Source organism: Ursus arctos, unplaced genomic scaffold (genome assembly GCF_023065955.2).
Source record: "Ursus arctos isolate Adak ecotype North America unplaced genomic scaffold, UrsArc2.0 scaffold_34, whole genome shotgun sequence".
NCBI lineage: Eukaryota > Metazoa > Chordata > Mammalia > Carnivora > Ursidae > Ursus > Ursus arctos.
Genome location: NW_026623030.1, coordinates 26,260,394 through 26,283,776, shown reverse-complemented (window position 1 = coordinate 26,283,776; position 23,383 = coordinate 26,260,394). Strand labels below are relative to the sequence as shown.

General features: G+C 56.3%; 1 protein-coding gene and 1 long non-coding RNA gene across 7 annotated transcripts in view; one reads left to right on the top strand and one right to left on the bottom strand.

Annotated features, from left to right (window-relative positions):
- The window catches only part of SCARB1 (scavenger receptor class B member 1), a 109,216-nt gene that overhangs the window by 36,454 nt on the left and 49,379 nt on the right, over positions 1-23,383 (top strand). Inside the window, exons 1-3 of one of the 6 annotated variants that reach the window (XM_026514699.4) lie at positions 1,702-1,758; positions 4,717-5,023; positions 6,060-6,253. The exons of 1 other annotated variant lie outside the window; for it this stretch is intronic. Coding sequence is in view for 3 of the 5 variants with exons in the window: in XM_026514697.4 (XP_026370482.1) it covers positions 1,633-1,758 (126 nt within the window). In the remaining 2 variants the exon portion in view is untranslated. Of the gene's footprint in view, positions 1-1,412; positions 1,759-4,716; positions 5,024-6,059; positions 6,254-23,383 lie in introns of those variants that run through there. 4 more of the 6 variants (XM_057306008.1, XM_026514697.4, XM_057306006.1 and 1 more) reach the window with 4 other exon arrangements.
- Positions 1,796-11,005, bottom strand: LOC123001917 (uncharacterized). The gene is made up of 3 exons (XR_006411215.3): positions 10,924-11,005; positions 9,030-9,440; positions 1,796-4,892 (listed from the first exon to the last, which is right to left on the bottom strand). It is a non-coding gene; the product is annotated as an uncharacterized LOC123001917 (long non-coding RNA).

The following is a 23,383-nucleotide window of genomic DNA, read 5'->3' as shown; positions in this document are numbered from 1 at the left end:
ACCCCGACTTGGTCAGGGGTTGGGCTCCTGCATGCACTCTGGGCAAGGTCAAGTCTCCCGAGCGGAAGAGTGCCACGCAAGCTCTCTGGCCAGTTAGTAGTAGGCGCTCAATAAATACACACTCAGGCCAGGCCTGCTTTCCTCCAGGGTTGAATGAGAGGTTCTGAAGGCCTACTTCTAGGACCAGTAGTCCGGTCTAGAGAAGGAGGGGCTCGGCCGACTTCAGGGCTGCAGAAGTCAGGGTCAGGAGCGGGGTGGGGGTGTGCAGGGGAGCACATGCCCACCTGTCGTATTTTCTCAGAGCACTTGTTACCTGTGATTATCCACCGCTCGTTTGCTCCCTTGCTCATCGCTGTCTCCCTCTTCATTAGAAAGCCAACACTGAGGTCTGTTCCTTCACCTCTCCGTGCCTGCTTCCTTACCTGTAAAATGGAGCCATTCTGTGCAAGGAACTTAAGCACAGGGCCCAGCATCTAAAAGGCTCTGCATCCGTTCATTCCAAAGTGCTATTGTGAGCAAGCATTACCTGCTGGGCGGTGCTCTAGCTGCGGGTGGGGGACAAGGCAGGGGCCCAGAGAGACGAAGCGTCTGCCCGCAGCGTTCTAGTTGGGGGGCTGGTCAAAACGCAAAGGACAAATGACTGCGTAACATGCCAGGTGGTGCCCAGCGATAAGGGTGAGGGGTGGACGGGGAGAGCTGCTGCTATTTTGTTTTACACAGGGTGGCGGGGGAAGGCCTTTCTGATAAGGTGGCAGAGCAGTCATGAAGGAAGGAGCCAGGCAGATATCTCGGGGAACAGAATGCCAAGGGGGGGGGGTGTAGCAGGCACTGAGGCGGGAGTCTGCAAGGCTGGTTCCAGGGAGAGCGAGGCTAGAATAGAACGTGTGTGTGGCTGGGGACTCGGGAGATGGGAATGAGGTCGCAGAAGTGGGATGCGGGCTCTGGTGTTTCTAATGAGTTGGGAAACTCCTACTAAGTGTGCCCATGACGGTGGTCAGGACAGAGGAAGTGGGAGAGGAGGAGGGGCGGGGAAGGAGGGGGAAGCGGGAGGGTTAGGGGGGCTGGGGGAGGAGGGGGATGCAGAAGGGGACAGGGAGCAGGTGATGGGAGGAGGGGGGCAGGATGAGGGAGGAGGAAGAGGAGCAGGGAAAGGGAGAAGCGGGGAGGAGGGGGGGAGAGGAGACAGAGGGGGAGCCACACCCCACCAACACTACTGCACGCCAGACGCAGGGATCCCCCCGCCGCCTCCCGCGGAAACGGAAGCGAGGGCGTGGGGCCAGAGACTACCCCCGCGGGGCGTGTCCTCCGGACCGTCCGATCCGCGCCCCGCCCCGGCCCCGCCCCAAACCCCGCCCCGGCCCGCGCAGCCCCCGCCCCCCGCCCCCGCTCGTAGGCTCCCGCCCGAATCCTGGTGCCCAGGGCGTCCCGGGGGCGGTCCGGCCGCGCCGGCGATGGCGCATAAAACCGCCGGCCACCTGCCGGGCCGCTCCTCCGTGCGCCGCCGTCCGGGCCCCGCCGTGCCGCTGCGGTCCGCGTCCCCAGAGTCGCCGCCTGTGTCGCCTGTGTCCCGGTCCCCGTCCCCCCCAGGCGCGGAGTCGCGCGAGCGCCGGGCGGGAGCCAGGGCGCGTAGACATGGGCAGCCGCGCCAGAGCGCGCCGGGCGGCCGCGGTGCTGGGCTTCACTGGGCTGCTGTGCGCCGTGCTGGGAGCCGTCATGATCGTGCTGGTGCCCACGCTCATCAAGCAGCAGGTCCTCAAGGTGGGTGAGGGGCGCCAGCCGGGGCCCCCGCGGTCGGGGCTGGAGGGCTCAGGGCGCCTAGGAGGGCGCGCAGCCAGAGGGCGGGCGAGCGGGAGCCGAGATCCGCGCCCTGGGTCGGGGCCCCCGGAGAACCGGGAGTCCAGAGCGCATCGCGAGGGACAGCTGGCCGCTTCCGCAGGACCCTACCCGACCCAGGCCGAGGTTGGGGGCGAAGGGGGCATCTAGGGCCTTTCCTGGAGGCGCAGGCCCAGGATTGGGGAGGCCTGAATGAGAGACTTCACCCTAAGGAGTCAGGTGCCCAGGACAGGCCTGGAGTTTGAACACATTAAGGTGCTCCTCTTCTCGCCTCTTGACTACAGCAGCCTGAGGCTGTATCTACTAAAATTAGGGCTGCACTTTGGCTGTTTCCTGTGAGCCCAGGACGACAGGAACCTTCCATTCATGTGCTTCTGTGAGACTCACATGGGTGCCCGGGCCTCGGTGGTAGGGTGCTCACCAGAGCACTCTGTGCTGTTGAGAGTGTCCCCACAGGAAAAAAGCCCTTCTCAGAGGCCCAGGGCTGGTCCTCCCCCAACATTGCCTTGCTGATGCAGATTGGAAATGATAAGCCGCTTTCCCCTTAGATTCCCACAGAGGCGGCACAAGCCCAAGGCTGCATAACAGAGGGCTTTCCTCTGATCTTAACCTTACGCACGATTGCCCTTTCAACCATGGAGACAAATTAGCTGACCTCAGACCATCAGACTCTGCCCTGGGTGTCTGGACAGCCTGTTTAAATGAGCTGGAGTTGAGGAAGGCCAGGGACACTTCCTAGGATCACAGCATTTCAGGGCTTTGAAGCCAGAGACAGCACTAGCAGTGTGGGGAGGGGAAACTGAGGCTTGCCTTGCCCAGATACCGAGCAAGGTTTGATAAAGACGTGGATAATGTCACTTGCCCGTTGACTTCTCTTTTCCCCTTAGCCTGCTTCTGTAGGTGGATTTCTTAAGAATGGGACTTGTCCACGTTTCATGTCTGTGCCCCCTGCCTAGTACAGGATGCCTGGGAATGAATGGATCACTGGATGAATGCAGGCTACGGTCTGCTCACACCTGGCTGCCCCTTCTTGGGACCTGGCCGTCTTTAAACATGGTGCAAGGCCTGGCTTTTCTCAAGGTCTCTGGGAATTATATTGGCCACACCGTGTCTTTTTTTGTTTGTTTGTTTGTTTTGTTTTGTTTTGTTTTTCAAATCTTGTCCCTTTAAGTCCTGGAGTCTGATTCCAGGCTGATGGTGACCCTGAGCCCTGAGTTCCTCTTCAAGTTTTTTTGGCCTCTGGGGATGGCGAGAGAAACTTGTGTGGGGTCACCTCAGAGCGTTCGAACTGCTTTGTTTTCTCCCATGGTGGCCGAGGGGTTACACTTTCCAGAATAGCTGCGAGAACTTTACCTCAGTGAAAGCCCATGATATTGTGGTTTCTGCGAGTTGTGCCTCCTGGAGACACTGTCATCCAGGTGGTATAAACATGGGGAGCTGTCATGACCCAGTGCAAAGGGCCTCTTGCTTTGGGGGTGTGAAGCTGGGTGGCATTTATAGTTGAAGAATCTCGTTGGCCCCATCATTCTTGGACTGACTTCAGGGTGATCTCTTATTTTTTTTATTTTTTTTTAAAGATTTTATTTATTTCTTTGAGAGAGAGTGAGCAAGAGAGAGAGCACGAGCGGGGGGTAAGGGGCAGACGGAAAGGGAGAAGCAGACTCTTCTGCTGAGCAGGGAGCCCCATGTGGGGCTCAATCCCAGGACTTTTGCATCATGACCTGAGCCAAAGGCAGAGGCTTAACTGCCTGAGCCACCCAGGTGCCCCCAGGGTGATTTCTGTCTGTGGATGTTGGTCAGGTCTGCGCACATCTAATTCCACACCCTAACTCCGAGCTTCTAGAGCGGAGAGTGCCATTGTCCTCAGTCGCCCGGGACCTAGAATTTCCAGGCTTAAAGTTGAGCGAGAACCAGCCAGCATCCTCTGTGAATCTCCCAAAGATGATTGGTTTGGGTCTGAGTGGCGTGAAGGCAGGAAGGCAAGCCCAGCCTCCGACAGCAACGACTTGGGCAGCCCCAGCCGAGCCCTGGCCAAGTGCCTTTCCGTGGAAGAAGAATGTCTGTGTTCAGGGGACCGAGTGGGTGGGACTCGAAGAGAGGGAGGGACTGCCTGCCGGTGTTTTCTTTGGCTGCACGTGTCCATATGCAACTTGAATGGGAGGCCTTGTGCTTTGCTTTCTATTTTCTTATGCTTTTTGGCTAACTAAAGAAGTCGCCTATAAAAGACATGAATTCTTGCTTGCAAAAAAAAAAAAATTCAAACGTAGGGAAAAAAGTTCGCTCCATTTTATTCCCTTCCTCAGATAATACCACCATTGTTGGCACATATTATCTTTCTAGAACTTTGTCGATGCCTATGTCGTGAACATGTATTTATACACAGTAATACATAGTTTTTGCACGTATGGAACAATACTACGTATGAATATTCTGCAGTTTGCTTTTCAATTCACAGATAGCTCTTGAAAATGTTTCCATGTCACAACAAAGATATCAGTCATATTTTTTTTCACTGCTGCATGGTATTCCTTTAAATGGCTATACCCTGGATTATTTCCCGGTTTCTCTACTGACTGGTAATTTTCTCTGTCTCAAGCAACTGAACTCTGAGTGCCCTGGTCCGTACCTCTCCGCGTACATGTTATGAATACTCGCCCAGGGTAGATTTCCAGAATAGAAACCTCTAGACCACAAAGCATGTTGAGTTTGAATTTTGACGGTTACCGCCAAATTGCCTTTCTGAAAAGCCCTAGTGTCTATACCTCCATCAAGAGTATGGAAGTCCCACTTCCTCCACATGTCTGCCCTCATTGGAGATTATTGCTTTATTATGATCATTTTGTTGTTGTTGTTCATCCAATGGGTTTGATTTACATTTCTCAGGCTGCTGATGGCGTTCAAGAGGGAGGTGATGCATTTTGAAACCCCGTGTCAGTTTCCGGAGCCCAGGGCTGCAGAGCTGGCTGTGCCCTTTGCTAGCTGGGGACCTCACGCCACTCAGTTCACCTTGGAGGCAGGATTTCTTTCTTCAGCTCTGAGACGGGTCAGATGTAGTTTGCCTGCCGGCAAGATGAAGTACAAAGGCGATTACATGTGTGTGCAAATACCTTGGATATGCCTCATTTCTTATTTGACTCTGACCACAGCCTTGAGAAATCGGTTGAGGTGGTGCTTTTGTTCCCTCCTACAGGTAAGGAAACTGAGGCATAGCAAAGGTCCGCAGCTTGCTGGGCGGTTTGCACGGCTCGTGGCAGCGGTGGGCGAGACCCACAATCCCGAGTCAGGGTCTATGCTTCAGTAGGGGCGTAGGAAATAAAGTGGGAGCCCTTCATCCATTGGATTTCTAGGCGAAAGTTGGAAAGAAGGGACTCGATATGTATGCTCTCGCACAGAGAGTTGGCAAAGTACGGAACTCATGGGAAAAAGCTCAGGTCACAAAATGACAAGCTGTATTTTCATTGGGTGACTGCTGGTGCACATACAGTCAGAAAAGGGGGGAGGGCCACACGCTGGACTGACGGACTGCTCACTCTCAGGCAGAGGGAGCGGATTGGGCTGTGGGTGTGGGCGAGGGAAACATACTTTATCTGTAATGCTGCTGCTTTTTTTGATTTTTATTTATTTAGATATAATTTATTTATTTGAGAGAGAGAGACAGTGCACAAGCAGAGGGAGCGGCAGAGGGAGACGGAGAAGCAGACTCCCCGCTGAGCAGGGAGCCCGATGTAGGACTCGATCCCAGGACCCTGGGATCATGACCTGAGCTGAAAGCGAATGCTTCACCGACTGAGCCACCCAGGCGCCCCTACTTTTTTTTTTTTAAACCAAGAGAATATTCATGTGTTATGTATTTAATTAAAAATTTGTAACGAGGGGCGCCTGGGTGGCACAGTGGTTAAGCGTCTGCCTCCGGCTCAGGGTGTGATCCCAGCGTTCTGGGATCGAGCCCCACGTCAGGCTCCTCTGCTATGAGCCTGCTTCTTCCTCTCCCACTCCCCCTGCCTGTGTTCCCTCTCTCGCTGGCTGTCTCTATCTCTGTCAAATAAATAAATAAAATCTTTAAAAAAAAAAAATTTGTAACGAATCCATAGCTTTCCCGAAAGAATGGCCGAATGCATTAGACACACCAGCCGTGAGAGGCGCACAGCAGAGGTGCCCTGCGGACTCAGGTTGCTGCGAGAGGTCCAGCGAGAGAAGTGAGTCTCATTCCTTCTACTTTCCCTCAGTAGGTAGGAGTGCACAGGAGGCGTCCAGCCGGAATGCGCTAAGGAGTGCGATCGGGAATTACCGTGGGCCAGGCAGTGTTCAGAGCCTCTTTGTGAATGCCGTCTTGCTTAGTCCTGGGAGAATTCTGTGATGCTTCTCGTTATCGTCATCAACAGTTAGGGAAACAGAAGCTTTGGAGAGTAATTTGCCCCAGGTAACCTTCCTGGTGTCTGTGGTGTGTGTGTGTGTGTGTGTGTGTGTGTGTGTGTGTGTGTGACAGTATCCTGGAAGAAAATGCCAGGAGAATGGGGACTCTTGTAATCACTGCCTAGAACTAAGCCTGGCAGGCATGATCCTCCATATTTGAATGGATGAGGAATGCTCGGTCCAGGTCCCTGGCGGTACATTTCCAAGTTGCCAGGTGTCTCTGGTCCAACAGGGAAGGCCCAGCGGTGGGAGGGGTCCCTTGCTGCAGCTGGGCCCCAGGGGAAGCGGCTCGTCTCTGGGCCACCATGAGCTGATGGGCCTCTAAGCCTCCTCTACATCCAGGAGGGGAGCTGCGTCCCTTCTGCTGTCTCTAAGTTGGTTTTCTGGTTGGAATCAGCTTCGGGTGTTTTATCCACAAATTTTTTCAGCTGCTGAAGGCTTCCCCAACTTGTGTTTCCATCTCAATAAGTGAGATTTGCTCATTTGCTCCCCCAAGTGTAGAGGTGAAGATCTTGGGTCATCCTTGATATGGTCTATCAGCAAATCCTATCGGCTTTATCTTCAAAGCATATCCGAATTTCAACCCCTTCTCAACATCACCACTACAGCCTTCTCCATCCACTGCTTGGACTGGTGCAGTAGTCTCATCTCTGGTCTCCATAGTCGGAGGGATCCTGATAAAATACTTGTCAGATCATGTGCCCCATCAGCTGACAACCCTTCGAGGTTCCTTATGTTACTGTGAGTGAATACCAAGGTCCTCTCAGTGGCCTGCAGGCCCCCACAATCTGGTCCTCCTTCCCTCTCTTACCACCTTGTCTTTGCCCCCCTGCTCACCTGCCACCCTATCTCCTTGATGTCCTTGAGACTGCCAAGCCTGGTCCCACCACAGAGTCTCTGTCTTGCTTGCATTGCCCTCTGTCCGGAAGGCTCACTCCCCGATGTCTGTGTAGCTTGCCCCTCATGTCCCTAAACGTATCCTCCGTTGTATGTTTATTTGTGTGGCCTCTTTCTCCCTCCTGAGCCTGGATGTCTGCCGGGGCAGGGGCTGCATTGTCGCTCTCACTGCAGTGTCCCCAAAGGCCGGAGTGGCGCTTGCATTCGTGGTCGGATGGCGGAACAGAGAGCTGGTCAGGGTTTTGAGGTCGGGTTGTATCCTCTCTCCCTCCACAAGACTCGGACTCAGACTCTATTTTGCTCCCCCTTCCCTCAGCAAGAGCCACCCAGAGAGCCTCAGGAATGTCCTGCTCTGCCCCCAGGTGGCTTTGCACCCTCTGGCAGATCTCCTCTGCCCATCAGTTAAAAGGCGGGGCTGATGACAGATAAACGTTAATGAGCACTTCTTATCGGCTGGACATCATTCTAAGTGTTGTACGCGTATTAAACATGCCGCGTAGCATCCAAATAGTTACTCTTGCCTCTCTTTTACCCGGGGAATGGGGAGCACCGCACCATGAAATCACTTGCCCCAGGTCACACGGCTGACATGGCACGACCAGGGTTTCAATCCAGGGAGCCTACTGCCCGGTAGACCCTGTCCTCCCTGCTCTCTGTGTTTCTGAGCAGCTCGGGTTAATGTTTGGCAGCAGGGCAGGCCCTTCCTGTAATCTCTGTCTGGGTTGACCTCCCCTTCTGCTTTCCCTGCACGGCCAGTGGGCAGTGGGCTCCACTGCAGGCCTTTCTTCTCATACTCACCTCCCCCAAACGGCTGGTCCCGAGCGCCTCCTGGCTATGTTCCTTCCAGGGCCGGCGGGCAGACCCGGGGGTGTTCTAGAATCGTAGCCGCTGAGGGACGCTGGGAGGGGCGGCCGCTCTCTAGCCTGTAGTCCCAGCGACCTCCGGGGTGGGCCCTTGCCTCTCCCTCGGGGTTGGCTTGGCCAGCTCTGCATCTGTGCCAGCCCTGCTTCCGAAGCTCTGGGAAGCCCCGGGGTCACAGACTGGCCTCTCTGGAGCCCCGGACAGCAGGGCGTCTCCTGCAAGCCCCTGCCCCTGGCCACGTCGGGCCAAGCCGTGCACCGGCTCCGCGCTTGTGGGCGGGCGATGCTCCGTGCTTGGGCGGTTGGGATCGCAGGTGCGCCCCCGCTCCGTTCTGTGCTGCTTCCTCTTTGCCGCAGGGGCACTTCCTATTCCTCCCTGCACACTTCATCTCACTCCATGGTGACAGCTGGAAACCACGGGCTATTTTTAGTGTCCCCGAGTCAGGTTTAGTTTTCCTGTCTGGTTTCATGAGGGGGTGTGTGTGCACACACGAATGTGGATGCGTGCCTGTGTGTGCTGATTGTGCATACACACGAACTCATGTTGGCGTGTGCATACGCATGCGTGCGACCACGTGCCGGACCATGTGCACACGTGTGTCAATGTGTGTCAACAGGGAGCATGGTGTCCCTGTGTGGGCACGTATGTGGACACGCGTGCACACAGGTTGCTACGTGCCCACAGGTGGTGGCACAGTACACGTGGTCCTTGTGTTGGCACACACGTGTATGTGTGTGGGCTCACACGCATAAGTGCTGGCGTGTGCACACATGGTGGCGTGCATGGTCACACAGTGCACATGTGTTAATGCGTGCCCACATGTGTTGGGTGCGTGTGTGCATGCGTGATGACATGCCCCTCCCTGTCTGGCCTTCTGTGGGCTCGGCATCAGGAGTGTGTTCCGTGTGCCCGGCTCTTCCCGTTCCATGGAACGTTCCCCGTCCCTTCCTGGAATGACTAATACTTGCCGTGCCTCCACTCAGTGATTCAACGTGATTAGCTAGAACTTGGTGAAGCTCGATTACCTGGAATCACCTTGTGCTGGCCTTCCTCTTGCAGCACTGACACACGAGTGAGTCACGCATTAGTGTCAAACCCTTGCTCGATGCCGTTTCCCGTGGGCCCGTCCCGGCCGCAGTGGAGAGCCGGCACAGGACTGTCTGCACCGTCCTCGTCCGCGGCCGTGCTGGTGGTTGCTGGTCCTAGGAAGGCGATCTTGTGTCCTTGTCCTTGGCAGCGGAGAGCCTCCTGGTTCATCAGCAGCCCCCCAGGGCTGGCTTCTACCACGAGACTGACGCAGGCAGACTTCTGGTTCGTGATCTGAGAGCCAGAGGACTCGGTGGAGCAGCGTTGGGCCCCTGCCCTGCACCACGAAGAAAGATCCAGGAGCTTTGGCCCCCAAACACATTTACTGTGCAGAGAATTTGATTGTGTGCCTAAGCCAAAAACAAAAACAAAACAAAACAAAAGGAGACGTTCTTTTATGTACCTCATTTCCCTCCCCCTTGTCAAAGGTGACCTTGGCCTCCACTGGCCCTGGGAGTGGCTGGCAGGAGCAGAAATGCAAAGAGAAGCAAAACAACAGAAACAGTCCATTCTTGGCTTTGGAGCTTTACAGGGCTCAGCAGCTGGCAGTCACAGGGCATCTGGGGTGACTCTGATCCTGATTTGAAGCTGCTCGGTCTGCCCAGAACCTACCTGAACCCAGAGGTCCAGGACCCTGGTGGCCCAAGGCCGGCTGTCGGTGTCTTGCCTCCTTCCCCCTCCCCCCACCCCACCATGTCTTCCTGTTCACCAACAGCCTCGTGCTGGGGATGGGGAAGGAACAGGAGTGGCCTGACCCTTGTGTGCTTCCTGGCATTTTGGGTGAAGTTCCTTCCACCTTTTCTGGAAGCTCCTAGAAGGACTCTTGAGACACTTTAAATGTCTGTTCTCTGCCTCCCTGGCTGGCTGCTCTTTGTCTCCTGTGTTGGTGCCTCCTTATCTCCCTGACCCCTCACCTGTTGGCAAGTCCTGGAGCTCAGGCCTTGGACATCCTTTCTGGGTCATGCATTCCCTGGGTGAGCTCAGCCAGTCTTGAGCAGTAAGTGGCATCTATGTCCTGGCTACTCTCAAATTGATATCCCAGGCCCAGACCTTTCTCCTGAATTCCAGCCTCCGGCATCCAGGGGCCAGCTCTGTATCTCAGTCTGGGTCATGGAAGACTACTTCCCCCTGCCCAACTCCTCATCACCGCCCCGGACCCCGTTCCCTCTGGCCGTATTCCTGTCTTTGGCCATGGCTCCTCTGGCCTCTGGCTGCCCAGGTAGAGAGGCCTGGACCCAGCCTTGATTCTCGACTCTCTCACTTCCCACACTGGACCATCAGGACGTTTATGGCTCCCTCTTCACAGTATATCCAGAATCCCACTGCTTCCTGCCACACCTGCGGCTACCACCCTGGTCCATGGGGCCACCAGCTCTCACCTGGATTCCTGAGGGCCCTCCCCGTGTCCACCGTTGCTCCCTGGCCGGGTTTTCTCCCCACAGCAGCTGAAGGGAACCTGCGACATTTGCAGTCGGGTCGCCACCCTCCTCTGTTCAAAACCCCGCAGTGGGCCTGCCCCATTCCCCTCCTCAGAGTCAAAGCCGCACCCTTATGTTGGCCCTTGACGCTTGCACCATCTGCCCCTCACCCCTTTCTGCCCTCCCCTTCGCACGCCAGCCTTCTGGCCATTCCTGAGACATACTGGCACGCTCCAGCTTAGCTCTTCCCTCTGCCTGCAACTCTCCCCTGAGGTGCGTGACATGCTCCCCCCCCCCCCGCCCCGTTCTTTAGGGCTTGGCTCAGATCTGGGTGCCCTTGGAGGCCCACCCTGACCTCCCTTGTTTGAATTTGCCAGCCCCCTCCTCCTTTCCCGGGGCTCCGACCCCTCCTTACCTGCAGTTTCTTTGGTAGCCCTGTCACAGAATACACCTGTGTATCATGGTTGTTTGTTGTCTCTTTCTCCCCACGAGGATGTGGGGCCCGTGAGGGCAGGGACCTTGGTTTTGTTTGTCGCTGTGTCCCAAGCACCTGGAATGATGCCTAGCACATAATCGTGGGTTCTCAAATATTTACTGAATGCGTGTTTAGAAGACGAGGGTGAATTCCCGGGGAGGTTTGTGACTAGTGGCAGGTTGTGGTCCTACGCAGGGACGTGGGGCTGGCTTCCCTCCGCTGCATGGGCCCCCACTGCAGACGTCTTGCCAGCTTCCTCACCATGTTTTCTCTCTTGCACCTTCTTGCCACCCTGCTGTCCGTGCTCTGTGCTGCAGCCAGAATGCTCTTTAGAAAATGCAACTTGGATCATTTCACTACCCTGATGAAAAACTTCTCGCGGTGGGTAGGAAGCCTGTCTGTCCCCACAGCCTGTTAAATCCCTCCTTCACGGACCCCTGCCTGCTTCTGTTCTCAGAGTTCTTCCCCTGTTCCAGCCCCACGGGCCTTTTTTTTCCTACAATGCACCTGTGTCCTTTCCCACCCCAGGGCCTTGGCATGTGCTGTTCTGCTCTGCAGAATGCTTTTCCCTCTCTGGCTCTTATGCTCTTATGCTCTTTTATGTTTCAGCTCTAATGTGACCTCTTGAAGAAGATACCCCCTGACCACCAACCCTCCCCATGAACCCCACTCCCACTGTCTACCCCATCGGTGTTACAACCACCCCATGTTACTCCCTCCCAGTGACTGGGTGTGTCCCCTGGCTGGGCATTGATGTCTTCTGATTGACCCCTTCTCTGTCCCAGCGCGACTTACAGAGATGTCATCAGGGCTCTCTGTCAGTGGTGGGTAAAGACACAGCGCCTGTCCTGGCTGGGGGGCCAGGGGAGGTGGGGAGGCTGGTCTGGAGCCCCTTCCTTCTGCCTCCTGGAGGCAGCAGGGATCCTGACGTGTGGTGTGGTGGCCCCAGCAGGGGAAGGCGGCTTGCATGGGGAAGGGCGTGTTTCCCTTCCTGCTGCATTTAAGCCGAGGTTCAGCATCAAAGTGGAGTCACTTACGGGCCATCTCTTGTCTCCACCAGCAGAGACTGTGTGAGGCTGGACGGGGAGACTCCGGTCCCTTCTGCTGATGTTTTACTCTGTAAGGGATCGTGGAGGTGACTCACGCATGCAAAATCATTTCCCTGCACTCAGGGAACCACCTGTCGACGGGGTTCGTGTCACCTGGCTAGTGCAGAGGGAGAGTGTGTGTGTGGGGGGGATTTCTCATGGTCCTGCTCTTCTTCCCGTGGGTCCTGAATGCAATCCTGCAGTTAAAGATTCATTTTTTTGGGTATGTATGCTTCCATATCACTCACTGGCATCTCTCTCGGGGGCTCAGAAAACAAATGGTCATCTGCACCATTGGGCTGCTTTGAAGATTCCCAGAGGTCTCCAAAGGGAACCTTGTGGAGGGACCTTTAAGGGTGATTAGAGAATTTTCCTAGTGGTTGGGAAAAGTTGCACTGTGAATGCTCGTTGGCTCTGATTAGCTGGGCTTGTGTTACGTGCTCCTTCCTGAGCCAGTCACTGTGGCTTGAGAAATGGACTGCTGTGATGGGTCAGGCTTGGATCACATGCCCATCCCTGGAGCTAGGGAGGGAGTTTCTTTTTTCCCAAACAGCAGGGAGTTAGGTGGGTGGGGTGGTCACCTAAGTGAGAAGGAGGTGGGGTGGGGGGATGGGGTGTTACCAGAAAGAGGAAAAGGTGACAGGCAGCAAAAACGGTTGAAGGGCCCTTTGCCCCAGAAGAGCTTCCCCTTTTCATCTCATTGCCTCAGTGATGCTGGCAATTCCAATGTTAGAGATTATTTTGTTTGGCTTCATCGAAGACCTCTTGAGGAGGTGGCAGCTTTCAACTAACTGTTTTTGTCGGGAAAGGTTTCACAGTCTCTCAGATCTTTAGATCTAGAACTTGGGTTTTACTCAGCGCCTTTTAAAATTTTTCCTTTGGGGTAAACAAAACCCAGAGGGAGCAGGGATTTACATGAGGCCCCAGAGCAAATTAGCAGTGAGTGCTGGCAGGGCAGATTGTCCCAGGTGAGCAGAGGAAGTGGGATGCTGGGTGGAGGCCAGATGGGCCAGGGAGCAGGGCTTGGAAGAGGCTGAGCAGTTGCAGGAGCAAGTCCTTAACTAGTGTCCTATATCCCTGTCTACCCCACATCCTGGCGGCAGGATTGGGAGGAGGTGTTTTTTATAAACTGGGAGCGATGTCAGAGTTGGAGTATGCCAGAGTTCAGACTTTGTCTGCGCTGGTGGGAGGCTCCCCAGGGCATGTGCTGGAGGGGAGGGTGGTGAGCGAGGGAGGAGCCGAGCCGGAGACCCTGTGGCCTTTATCACAGTCTGCCCAGGTACAGATGGGAAGATTGATCTGGAGTCCTTGTAGCCAGCAGGTGTATTCTGCAATGTGGCTCAGCACACCCGTAAGCAGGAGTCCCTGGAGGAATGGCTGCCAGCCTGCTGGCCCTTGCCCCAAACCTTGGGACATATCCTTGTTTAGCTAGGACAGTGTGGAGGTGTGTGTGGGAGGGGCCTGCCCAGACAGCCAGGCCCTCGGGGTCCCTGGGAACGTCCCTGACAGAATGCCCTGGGTGCCTACATGGCCACCTTCCATCTGGGTGACAAGCATGGGGCAGAGTGGAATGTCGGGAGCTGGAAGGTTGTGCTGAATGAGGGGCTGCAGCATGTCGCCGTCAAGGTCAGTGGTGGCCTTGGGGGTGGCCTTGGGTTCTTTCCAGCCCTTGGCCAGGGTATTGGCATCCAGGAGATTAGGTGGACCCAAGAACATGGGCTTTGGAGCTAGACAGTCCAGGTTCAGATCCTGACTCCGCCACTTGCCAGCTGTGTGCCTTTGGGCCAGTGACTTAACATCTCTGTGCTTTACTTCTTGCTCTGTAAAGTGTGTAACATCCTCTCTAGGGCTCTTAAAATGTGGAGGAGTTGGCATAGGTAAACCACTCAGGTTAACAGCTTAGCAAATGTCACGTAAGTGTTTGCTCTTGCCATCGTCTTAGCCTTATGGACACGTGCAGATAGAGGGATTAGCCTGCCTCCGTTTCCCCTAAGCGGGACCGTGCTGTGCTCCCTTTCCTGCGTCTTGCTGTTCTCACTGCATTGTCGCTCTCTTCTCGAACTCTTCCTGGCTCACCTGGGTGGCTCTCACTAGTCTGGAGGCCTGGGAAGGCTCCGCTGTGTGGATGTCCCAGCTGTTCCCACAAGGGACCATTCAGCCCCGTAAAACCACCGGACAGCAGCCCCTGCATTCTTTTCCCACCCGAGGTTGCTAGTTCGAAAAATTTCAGTTTGGAGAAATTGCCAGAACCGTGCGGGGGACGGGTGGGAGCCCTCTGCCCAGCGGTGCTGATTGTTTGCGAGGAGATGAGGCCAGTTTTCTTGGCAGGATGCCCTTCGATTTGGATCTGTCCGATTGTTTCCTCGTGAGTGCACGTTTTCTTCCAACAGATTCCTGCACAAAAGCCTCCTTGTGTGACTCGGATGGGAGTAGAGCTCCTGTGGCTCAGTTGGGGTGGGTGCCTGGACTCCCCCCAGCTTGGCAGCCCCACCTGCAGCAGGCTGGGACCCCAGGGAGGGTTTGAACACCCCCGGACCCCCACCCGGGACTGCAAGAGCCAGTGATTCCTTCCTGCCCTGCCCTGCCCTTCTCGCTCCTTCCTCCACCTGCTTCCTATTCTCCCCGCTGTGATTCCTCGCCCTCATGGGAAGCACAAGCTAAGGCTCGTGGATCCTTCCAGCCTCCTCTGTGGGCCTGGATTCCCCCTTCCCCTCCCTGCCTCTGGATTAACGCCCCCGGAAGCATGACTGCCTTTGGGCTTGGCCAGACACCCCCCTCCTCCTCTGGGCTGGAGAGCCGTGGTGGGGGGGTCTGGGAGGCCAGAGCGGTGGGTGGGGGCTCCCCTCTGTCCTGGGGCCCCCTGCCCATCCTTCTGAGTCCTGCAGAAATCTCATGCCCCATCAGCCTGGCCCTTCTGGCCGCTGGGCTGGCGGGGGAGGTCATGCTGGCCCTACTGGGCCCTGAGCCCACTGCAGCTGGAATCCCTAGGCAGCTGCCAGAGCCTCTTCATCCCCGGGACTCTGTGCAAGCGCCTGTTCCCAGGCTTCCTGGATTCCACCCACTGCAGCCTCCTGCTTCCTTGTTGCAGCTCAGGAGTCTGGTTTCTCTCTGGGGTGAAACAGGACGCGTTCAAGGGAGGTGTCTAAGCCACGTGGTGGAGCAGAGGCCTCCCAGAAACACCTGTGTGCTCACCCCCAGGGGTGAAGGCCCCCTTGCACCCTCCAGAAGCCCCCGCAGAGGAGACAAGGCTCGTTCCCCACTGGCTTAGCTTCCTGCGCCTTCCCCCGTCTGCATCCCCGATCACCCGATGCCGAATTTTACTGGAATGCAGTTAAACTGCTGTGGTCTGAATGTCCGTTTTCCCAAAATCCAGCTATTGGCAAACCTAACGCCCAGGGAGATGGTATGAGGAGGTGCCTGGGTCAGGAGGGTGGGGCCCTTATAAAAGCATTAGAGCCCCCTTATTTATTTGTTGAAGACTTTATTTATTTATTTATTTGAGAGAGAGACAAGCAGACTCCGTGTGGAGGGCAGGGCCCGACATGGGGCTCGATCCCATGACCCTGAGATCGTGACCTGAGCTGAAATCAAGAGTCAGACGCTTAACTGACTGAGCCACCCAGGTGCCCTCCATGAGTGCCCTTTTCGAAGAGTCCCCAGAGGGTCTCTTGTCACTTCTGCCATGTGAGGACACAGCAGAAAGCCTATGACCCAGAAGACAGCTCTCACTGACCGTGCTGGCACCTTAATCTCAGACTTAGAGCCTCCAGACAGTGAGAAATAAAAGTCTATTGTTCATAAGCTGCCCTATCTAAGGCATTTTGATCTTGCAGCCCAGATGGACTAGGACAGAAATTGGTACCCGGAGCGGGGTGCTGCTGTAAACACACCTGCACCTGGGGCTTTGCAACTGGGTCACGGGCAGAGGCTGGGAGAACGCGGGGCGCGAGCTGGAGGGAGCCCACACTGCTGCGAATGAACCATTAAAATCAATCCTGGCGAGGGCTCAGAAGGAGGAGAGGGGAGCTGGCGAGAGCCCCCATCTTCTCAGGGAGCACCGTGGTGGTCGGGAGCAGGCTGCAGTGGCCCGCGGACGTGAGGTCCTGCTCGGAAACGGAGGAGAGGCCATCCTTGAGGGAAAGGGGCCGGAACGTGCCTGAGCTGTGTTTGCCTTCTGGTGTCTTGGGGCAGGTGGGGCTCGCGGGTGATGAAATTGGACACCTGAACGCAGGCCGGAGGGTGTGGCTTGGCTTCCGCCTGTGCTCGTAGTGAAGCGCCAAAGAGAGGGGCCACCTGCGGATCCTTCAGCAGAGGAAGGCGGATCTTAGACATTAGGAAACCTCTCAGCCTATCCACGGCGGAGACAACGAGAAAGCCGGGTGGGGAGAGAAGGCCAAGGGTGTGGCTGATGACCGTTTGATAAAGGGATCCCGTGGGTGTGAGCCAGACTTCATTCACCCTTGTGGGAAGACAGTCAGCTGGAACCGAAGGGGAAGGACAGGGAAGGAGTGAGAGAAGGTGGCTGGAGATCTTAGATTTTACGGGATGGACCGTGGGGCTGTCCGGCCGCCTGTGTGCTGTTCCCGAAGATAGGATCAGGACCCCAGGAATGAGTCAGAGGCCATCGGGGGGAGTATTTTCCAGCCTCGGGGTTTAGTGTGGTTTGCCCCGTTGGGTTTTGGGCTCCCCTTGGACCCGTTCTCCCTCTCTTCTCCTTTTGGGAATGGGACTGTTGAACCTGGCTTGCGGCCTTGCAGAAGCCGGTAACACGTTTGAACTCACAGGCTTCGGGCTGGGGCCTCGCTCATACCCGATGTCGATATTTAGATGAGGCTTTGGACTGGGACTTCTGGGTTGATGACACGTGAGGAGGGTTTTGGGTTTTGCGGGGCCAGTGTTGGAAAGCTATGGTCGGCGTGATTGTGTTCCCCCCAGATTTCTACACTGAAAACCTGGTGCCCTGGGTGATGATGGTATTAGGTGATTGGATTATGAGAGCCGAGCTGTTAGGTGTCAAGGATGGGATTAGTGTCCCTTATAAAAGAGACGCAGGGGGTCCCCTGCCCCTTCCCCCATCGAGGACACACTGAGAAGCCTGCCGCCAGAAGGAGGGCTCTCCCCAGACCATGGTGGCACCCTCAGATTTCCAGCCCCCCCCCTTGTAAGAAATAAAAGCCTGCTGGCTCTAAGCCACTCTGTCTGTGGTGTTTTGCTCTAACAGCTCAGCCCAGACGGACTGGGACCCACGTAGATATTCTTTGGTCTGCTTTTGCTTCTCATTATGTTCGTGAGATCCGGCCTTGGGGTTGCGAGAAGCCACACCCGATTTTCACAGTCGTGCAGTATTCCACGAGGCCGTCTGGGTGTCTCCTGTTCATGATGGCTGGGGGTGCCCACGCCCGTGTTCCCCGAGGGCCCGCAGCCGGGGCAGGGCCACTAGTCCCGGTGTGTGCCTCTTCGGCTCTGCCCGGACGTGTCAAGCTCATTCCCAGAGTGGTTGCGCCAGCACTCACGCCCCTTGTGAAGTTTTTTATTTAATAATTTATGGAGGTGAAGTTCACATCGTGTGCAATTAGTCATTTTAAAGTGATCGATTCCGTGGTATTTAGTGCCTTCACAGTGTCGTGCTGCCATCGCCTCCGTGGGCTGCTAGGACAGTCCCGTCCCTCCGAAGTGAGACCTGCTCCCCCTTAGCGTCACTCCCCCTTCTCCCTTCCAGCCCCCCAGCCGCTGGTGACCCGCAGTCTGCTTTCCGTGTCTGTGCACTTGCCCGTTCTAGACATTTCTCACAAATGGGATCTTACCGTCTGCGTCCTTTGCTGTCTGGCCGCTTCCACTCGGCATCATGTTTTCGAGGTCCATCCTCCTTGACAGGTGTCTGTGGTTCATAGCTTTTCATGGCCGCATCCTGCTTCATTGTGTGGGTACAGCACTCTTTGTGGACTCATGTGGAGGGACACATGGGCTGCGCCCACCTTGGGGCCACAGTGAATAGAGCCGTGGAAGGCGTGGGTGTCCACGTGCCTCTGTGGGCCTGCACACACACATGCGTGTGCGAGAGCATGGGCGCACGTGGACGATCTCGTGTCCCGCTGGGAGTCTGCACCTGGAACGGAGGTTGAGAGCGCAAGTCTGCAGCCAGGAGGAGGCTCCGGCTCCCCTCCTGGCTCTGCCTCCTGCTTGCTGTGTGACCTGTGGCGAGTTCCTCATGTCGGTGGGCTTGGTGAGGCTCCTGTAAAATGGGACAAACCGCACCTTCCCCGCAGGCTGGGGGGGGGTCAGGTGCTTTGAGCGGGGTGTGGCCAGGCAGCCCCTAGGTGCCCCTTGCGTTGGGTAGCCGTGGGGACGGCTCCCCTGGCTCCCGGCTCAGGACACGGGTCTCCTTTTCCGGAGTCGTGTGCCGCTCTTCCAGGCCTGCCCACCTCGCTGCTTGTCCAGCTGCTCATTGCTTCCTGCTGCCGCCTGATTTCTTCACATTTAGTTTATTCACTTCGTGCCGGTGCTGGTTCTGTGGGTTCTGGCCTCCGTAAGCGGCAAACATCCCAACCCCCACCTTCCAGGTCTCGGGGACTTCCTTGGGGTGTGCTGGTGGTGACTGCCGGGGTGTCCTCTTCATTAACCGTTCCTCCCATAGCCACGCCAGTGCCTGAGACCCTCAGGCCTTCTCGAACCTCTGTGGTGGCGATGGGTGAGGTTTTGATGTGCATTTCTGAGTTTGAGCCACGTTTCTTTGTATGTGGGGGTGTCGAGTCCCAGGCTCAAAGAGTTTGAGAGGCCTGTTGGGGGTCACACGAAGTGGGGGTAGACCCCAGGCCCCGGGCTTGGTTTAATCAGCAGTCTCAGGCTCCTGATGGCGGATGTCAGCTAAGCCTGGAGTGGCAGGGGACGTGAGGGTCTCCAGAGAAAGCTTGGAGCAGGAGGTCGGCGTGTGTCCAGGACCGGGAGAGAATGTGGCTGACCCCCCATCCCCTTCCTGCTGGCCAACAGCAGCTTGGGTGTCCCCTCCAGCTGATAATGGTGTGCAACTGTGTATGCGTGTCCCAACTTCCCAGGGTCTCTGTTCTCACGTGGCCGTGCCCTCTGTGTGTCTGTGTCCTCCCCTCTTCTTATAAGGGCACCTGTCATTGGATTTAGGATGAACTCATCTCCAGATCCTCAACTTGATTCCCACTGCAAAGACGCTATTTCCAAATAGGGCCACATTCCAAGGTCCCAGCCGGACGTGAATTCTGGGGGACACTATTCAGCCCACCCCAACCTGCGATCTCCAGGTTCAAATCTGGCCCCTGGCTCTTGGCTTCTCTGGGAACTCAGTTTTCTTCTGGAAGCCACTCTGGACCTGTGCAGTGGGGCTGATTTTCTCCACTCACATGGCCTCAGATGGTCCCGTTAGTCACAACAGCAGGACTGGACGTGCTTGCAGGGCCAGCGTGTACCCAGAAAGCCACTGCTGACATCAGAAATGAGATTAAGAAAGAAAAACAGGGGCATGATTTTTAAAGATGGAAAGTGTACAAAAAACTAGTACTGGCTCAGAAAACGCACATGAAAAGTCACTGCTCCCTGCCCTGATGATGGGTCCCTGGTAACTTGGTTTACTAGTTCCTTCCTGAAAAACAATGTGTGTGTCCACAGGGACTGGTACATCCTTCCTTCCCAGGCACACATGGCGCATGCCCTGCATGCCTTTCTCTGCCTTGGGTTTGGTACCGGGGGAAGGATCTTAGAGATCCTTGCTCTGGCACATAGGTCACCCTGTCACCTGCAGGGGCCCGGCCAGAGGCCCTCCCTCTACCCTGTGGGCTTGGGAAACGGAATGTGGCGAAGGCAGAGCTGTGGCTCCCTAGTTCCTGCCGGAGCCTGGCCAGTGTGACCCAGGAAGCCACAGGTTGGGATCCATCTCAGAAAAGGCTTCTTGCTGGAAATGCTCGGCGTCTTCTGGAACTTTCTCGGGGAGCGTATTGGATTCCTGGGGCTGCCGTAGCAATCTACGATCACAGACTTGGTGACTTAAAGCAATGGAAATCCAAACCTCTCACAGCTCTGGAGGCCAGAAAGAAGTCTGAAATCAAGGTATTGGCAGGGCCGTGGTCCCTGCAGAGGCTGTGGGGGAGGAACCTGCCTCGCTATTCTGGTGGCTCCAGGTGGCCCTTGGCCGGAGGCCACATCCCTCCAGTCTTTGCCTTCCTTTCCACACGGCCCTTCTTTGCATCTTCTCTTCTGCTCTAAGGACACTCGCCATTGGATTTGGGACCCACCCGTGTGATCCAGGATAATCTCATTTTAAGACCCTTAACTGGATCGGCAAAGACCTTTATTCCAAATAAGGTCACTTTGGAAGGGCCACCATTCTTCTCCCTACAGGGAGGACGGTGCTAGCAACAGCAGCCAGCACTGGTTGAGTGCTTGCTGTATGCCTAGCACCAAGCTGCACGGGAACAGCTGATTAGACCCTCACAATGCCTCCATGGTGCAATTGTGCGTGCTTTCCAAGTGGAGGCACAGAGGCTCAGAGAGGTCGAGAGACTGCCCGAGGTCACACAGCTGGGGGCAGGAGGTGAGCCTGGACCAGCACCTGTGCTCTCTACTTTGGTTCCCAAGGTTGTTGCCTAGACCTGCTTGGAGAGGTGTTTTGTGTGGCCCCACACTGCAGTTAAAAATTTTATTTAAGTAAATTGGTGGCCAGCACTTAAAGACGGACAGATCTATATGGAAATCTAGATTTCTAGGCATTCATGACAGTTCCTTGGGGTCTGTTTTTTGGTGAGCTGAGGTCTGCTCGTCTCAGCAGGATGGAGCTCTCAAGCTGTGCGACTGTGGGCAAGTGACAGTTTCTCCGGGCCTTGGCTTCCTCATCTGTAAAATGGGGGCAGTCCTGGCCCTGGCCATGCAGATGTTGCTGCAAGGGACGCATGGGTTGGTGAAATGGGACGTGAGCAGGCCCCGCCCGGTGTGTGTTCAGCTGCATGTTGGCTGTGTCAGGCCAGCCCTGTCGCCATCAATTCCCAGTCTCTTTCTGGAGTGAATTCAGAGTTTGTTCATGCAGGCCATCCAGGGTCCTGGTGATAGAAGAGTTCCCAGAGGAAACCTGGGCCATCGGGAAACCCTGGGGGTTCTGACAGTGCTGAAAGCCTTAAGCCCACAGCAAGCATCCTGCCTTAGTTTCCCCATCTGTAAGGTGGGGTGCTGTGAGCATCCACATGGCGGAGGACTGGGTGAGCACCGTGCTTTGGGTGCTGCCTGCTCCTGGCGAGATCCTGGGCATGGTGATGGTGGGGGTGGTGAGGCAGGGCATGTCCTAGGCACCTGGAAGAGGATGGTGGCAGACCAGCGTGGCCCGGGGAGGTGGCAGGGGAGGGACTGTGGCGGGGGACAGGGGGCGGGGAGGCTGTCCTTGGCGGGCAGCCTGGCCCTCACCATCCTCTCCCACAAGACGCAAGGACTGACGTTGCTGACCTCCAGGCTCCCTTGTGGCAGGGAGCGGACGGAGTGTGGGGGAGCTGTCAGGAGTCATGGCCACCTGTGTCCTTGGCGGGGGAGGAAGGAAGGCTGGCGGCTGGGACGGAGTCCAGCTGAGGTTTGAGATATCCTTCAACCCTGGAGGACAGTGTTGGGAGGGGCTTCTCGAACCCTCTTCATGGTTTTGGACGTGATAACAAGCAGTCTTGCATTTCTGTAGCATCTCTGACTTTTTGGGAGCTCTCATACCCGTGGTCTGGTTGACGAACCGCGGGGAGGGCTGGGCAGGCTCCAGGTGACTCTGCCATGTGGACAGGAGCAGCACTAGCAGGGGGCCCCCTCCTCCAGCCAGGGGGGACCCTTTGGATTCATCACCAGCTGCCTCCTTAGCCTCTCCGAAGGGCTCAGAGGATTTCAGTCCCCGTGGACGGATGGGACAGGCTAGTGGAGAATCGGCTCTGGGCAGCCCCGTTTGTGAACCAACCGAGGGAGTGATACAGACGGGGTGGGTGGGGGGAGCGGGGGGGGGCTGTGCTGTGAGAAGGAGAGTTGCTGGGCTTCCGAGTGGTTGGAGTGGTTGCTCCTTCCTTTGGCACATGCTTGCTGAGCATGGTCTGTGTGCAGGGCCGTGTGCAGTGTGGGGGCTGCAGCGTGGACAGAGCTGACCGGGCCCCATTCTCAGCTATTGACTTCGTAGCGGGAGGGACAGTCCGTGCACAAGCATGTAGAGATGCTCACAAATGGCGTCTGAAGGGAGCAAGGCAAGTGAGTTGACCTCAGGGTCTGGTGGGGTGGTTGGGCGGGCCTTTCCGAGGAGGAGTCAGGCGTGGGAGCGACTTCCTGGGCAGCGGGCACAGCACGTGCAAAGGCCCAGAGACCCGGACATAGGAAGTTGCTTACGTAGTAGTGGGAGACGAAACAGGCTGGTGGGGCTGGGGAGGGGGAGAGGCAGGCTGGGGCCTTGTAGGACGTGGTGAGGGGTTTAGATTTGGTATCAGTTCATTGGGACGCCTTCGGAATACAGGAACAGATTTGCTATTTCTTCTGCGGGGAGAGCCACTGGGTTGTGCCAATAGACTGTTCTTGGGGTGTGAGGGGAGGAGATTAAGGACAGCTCTCAGACTTCTGTTTGAGGGGTGTGGGGCTGTCTTCCAAGACAAAAAGGCTGGGTGGGGATGGTGATCAGGAACAGATGGACAGTGTGGCCTTAAATCTGGCCTTAAATTCCTGGTGGGACAACTCAGCAACAAAAAACAAACAAAACGGGCCAAGGACTTCCTAGAGATTTCTCCAGGAAAGATGCACAATGAATGCAAATGAAAACCACAGCCATCCCACTGCACACCCATCAGGATGGCTACTAGCAAAAACCAGAAAATTGCCAGTGTTGGCGAGGGTGTGGGGGGACCTGGAGCCCTTGTGCACTGTGGGTGGGGAAGTGGCATGGCGCGGCTTCCGCGGAAAACCGGGAGGGTCCTGATAAAATTAAACACAGAATTACCATATGCACAGCAATTCTCCTGGGCATGTGCCCCCCAAAACAGGGACACAGGCGGATTATCTGCACACATGTTCATAGCCGTGTGATTCCAGCAACCCGAGTGTCCACGGACAGAGGAGCGGACAAAGTGAGGTCCCTCCCTCCCCTGGAATGTGATTCGGCCTTCACGACAAGGCAGCTCTGCCCCCGGCACCCCCGTGGATGAGTTCGGAAGACACGGTGTCGAGTGAGGAGAGCGGGCGGCCACGAGAGCACCCACACCGCAAGGGTCCCCTCCCACGAGGCCGCCGGAGGAGTCCGATCATAGAGACAGGATGCGGGATGGGGGCACCAGGGGCCAGGGCGCTGGTGT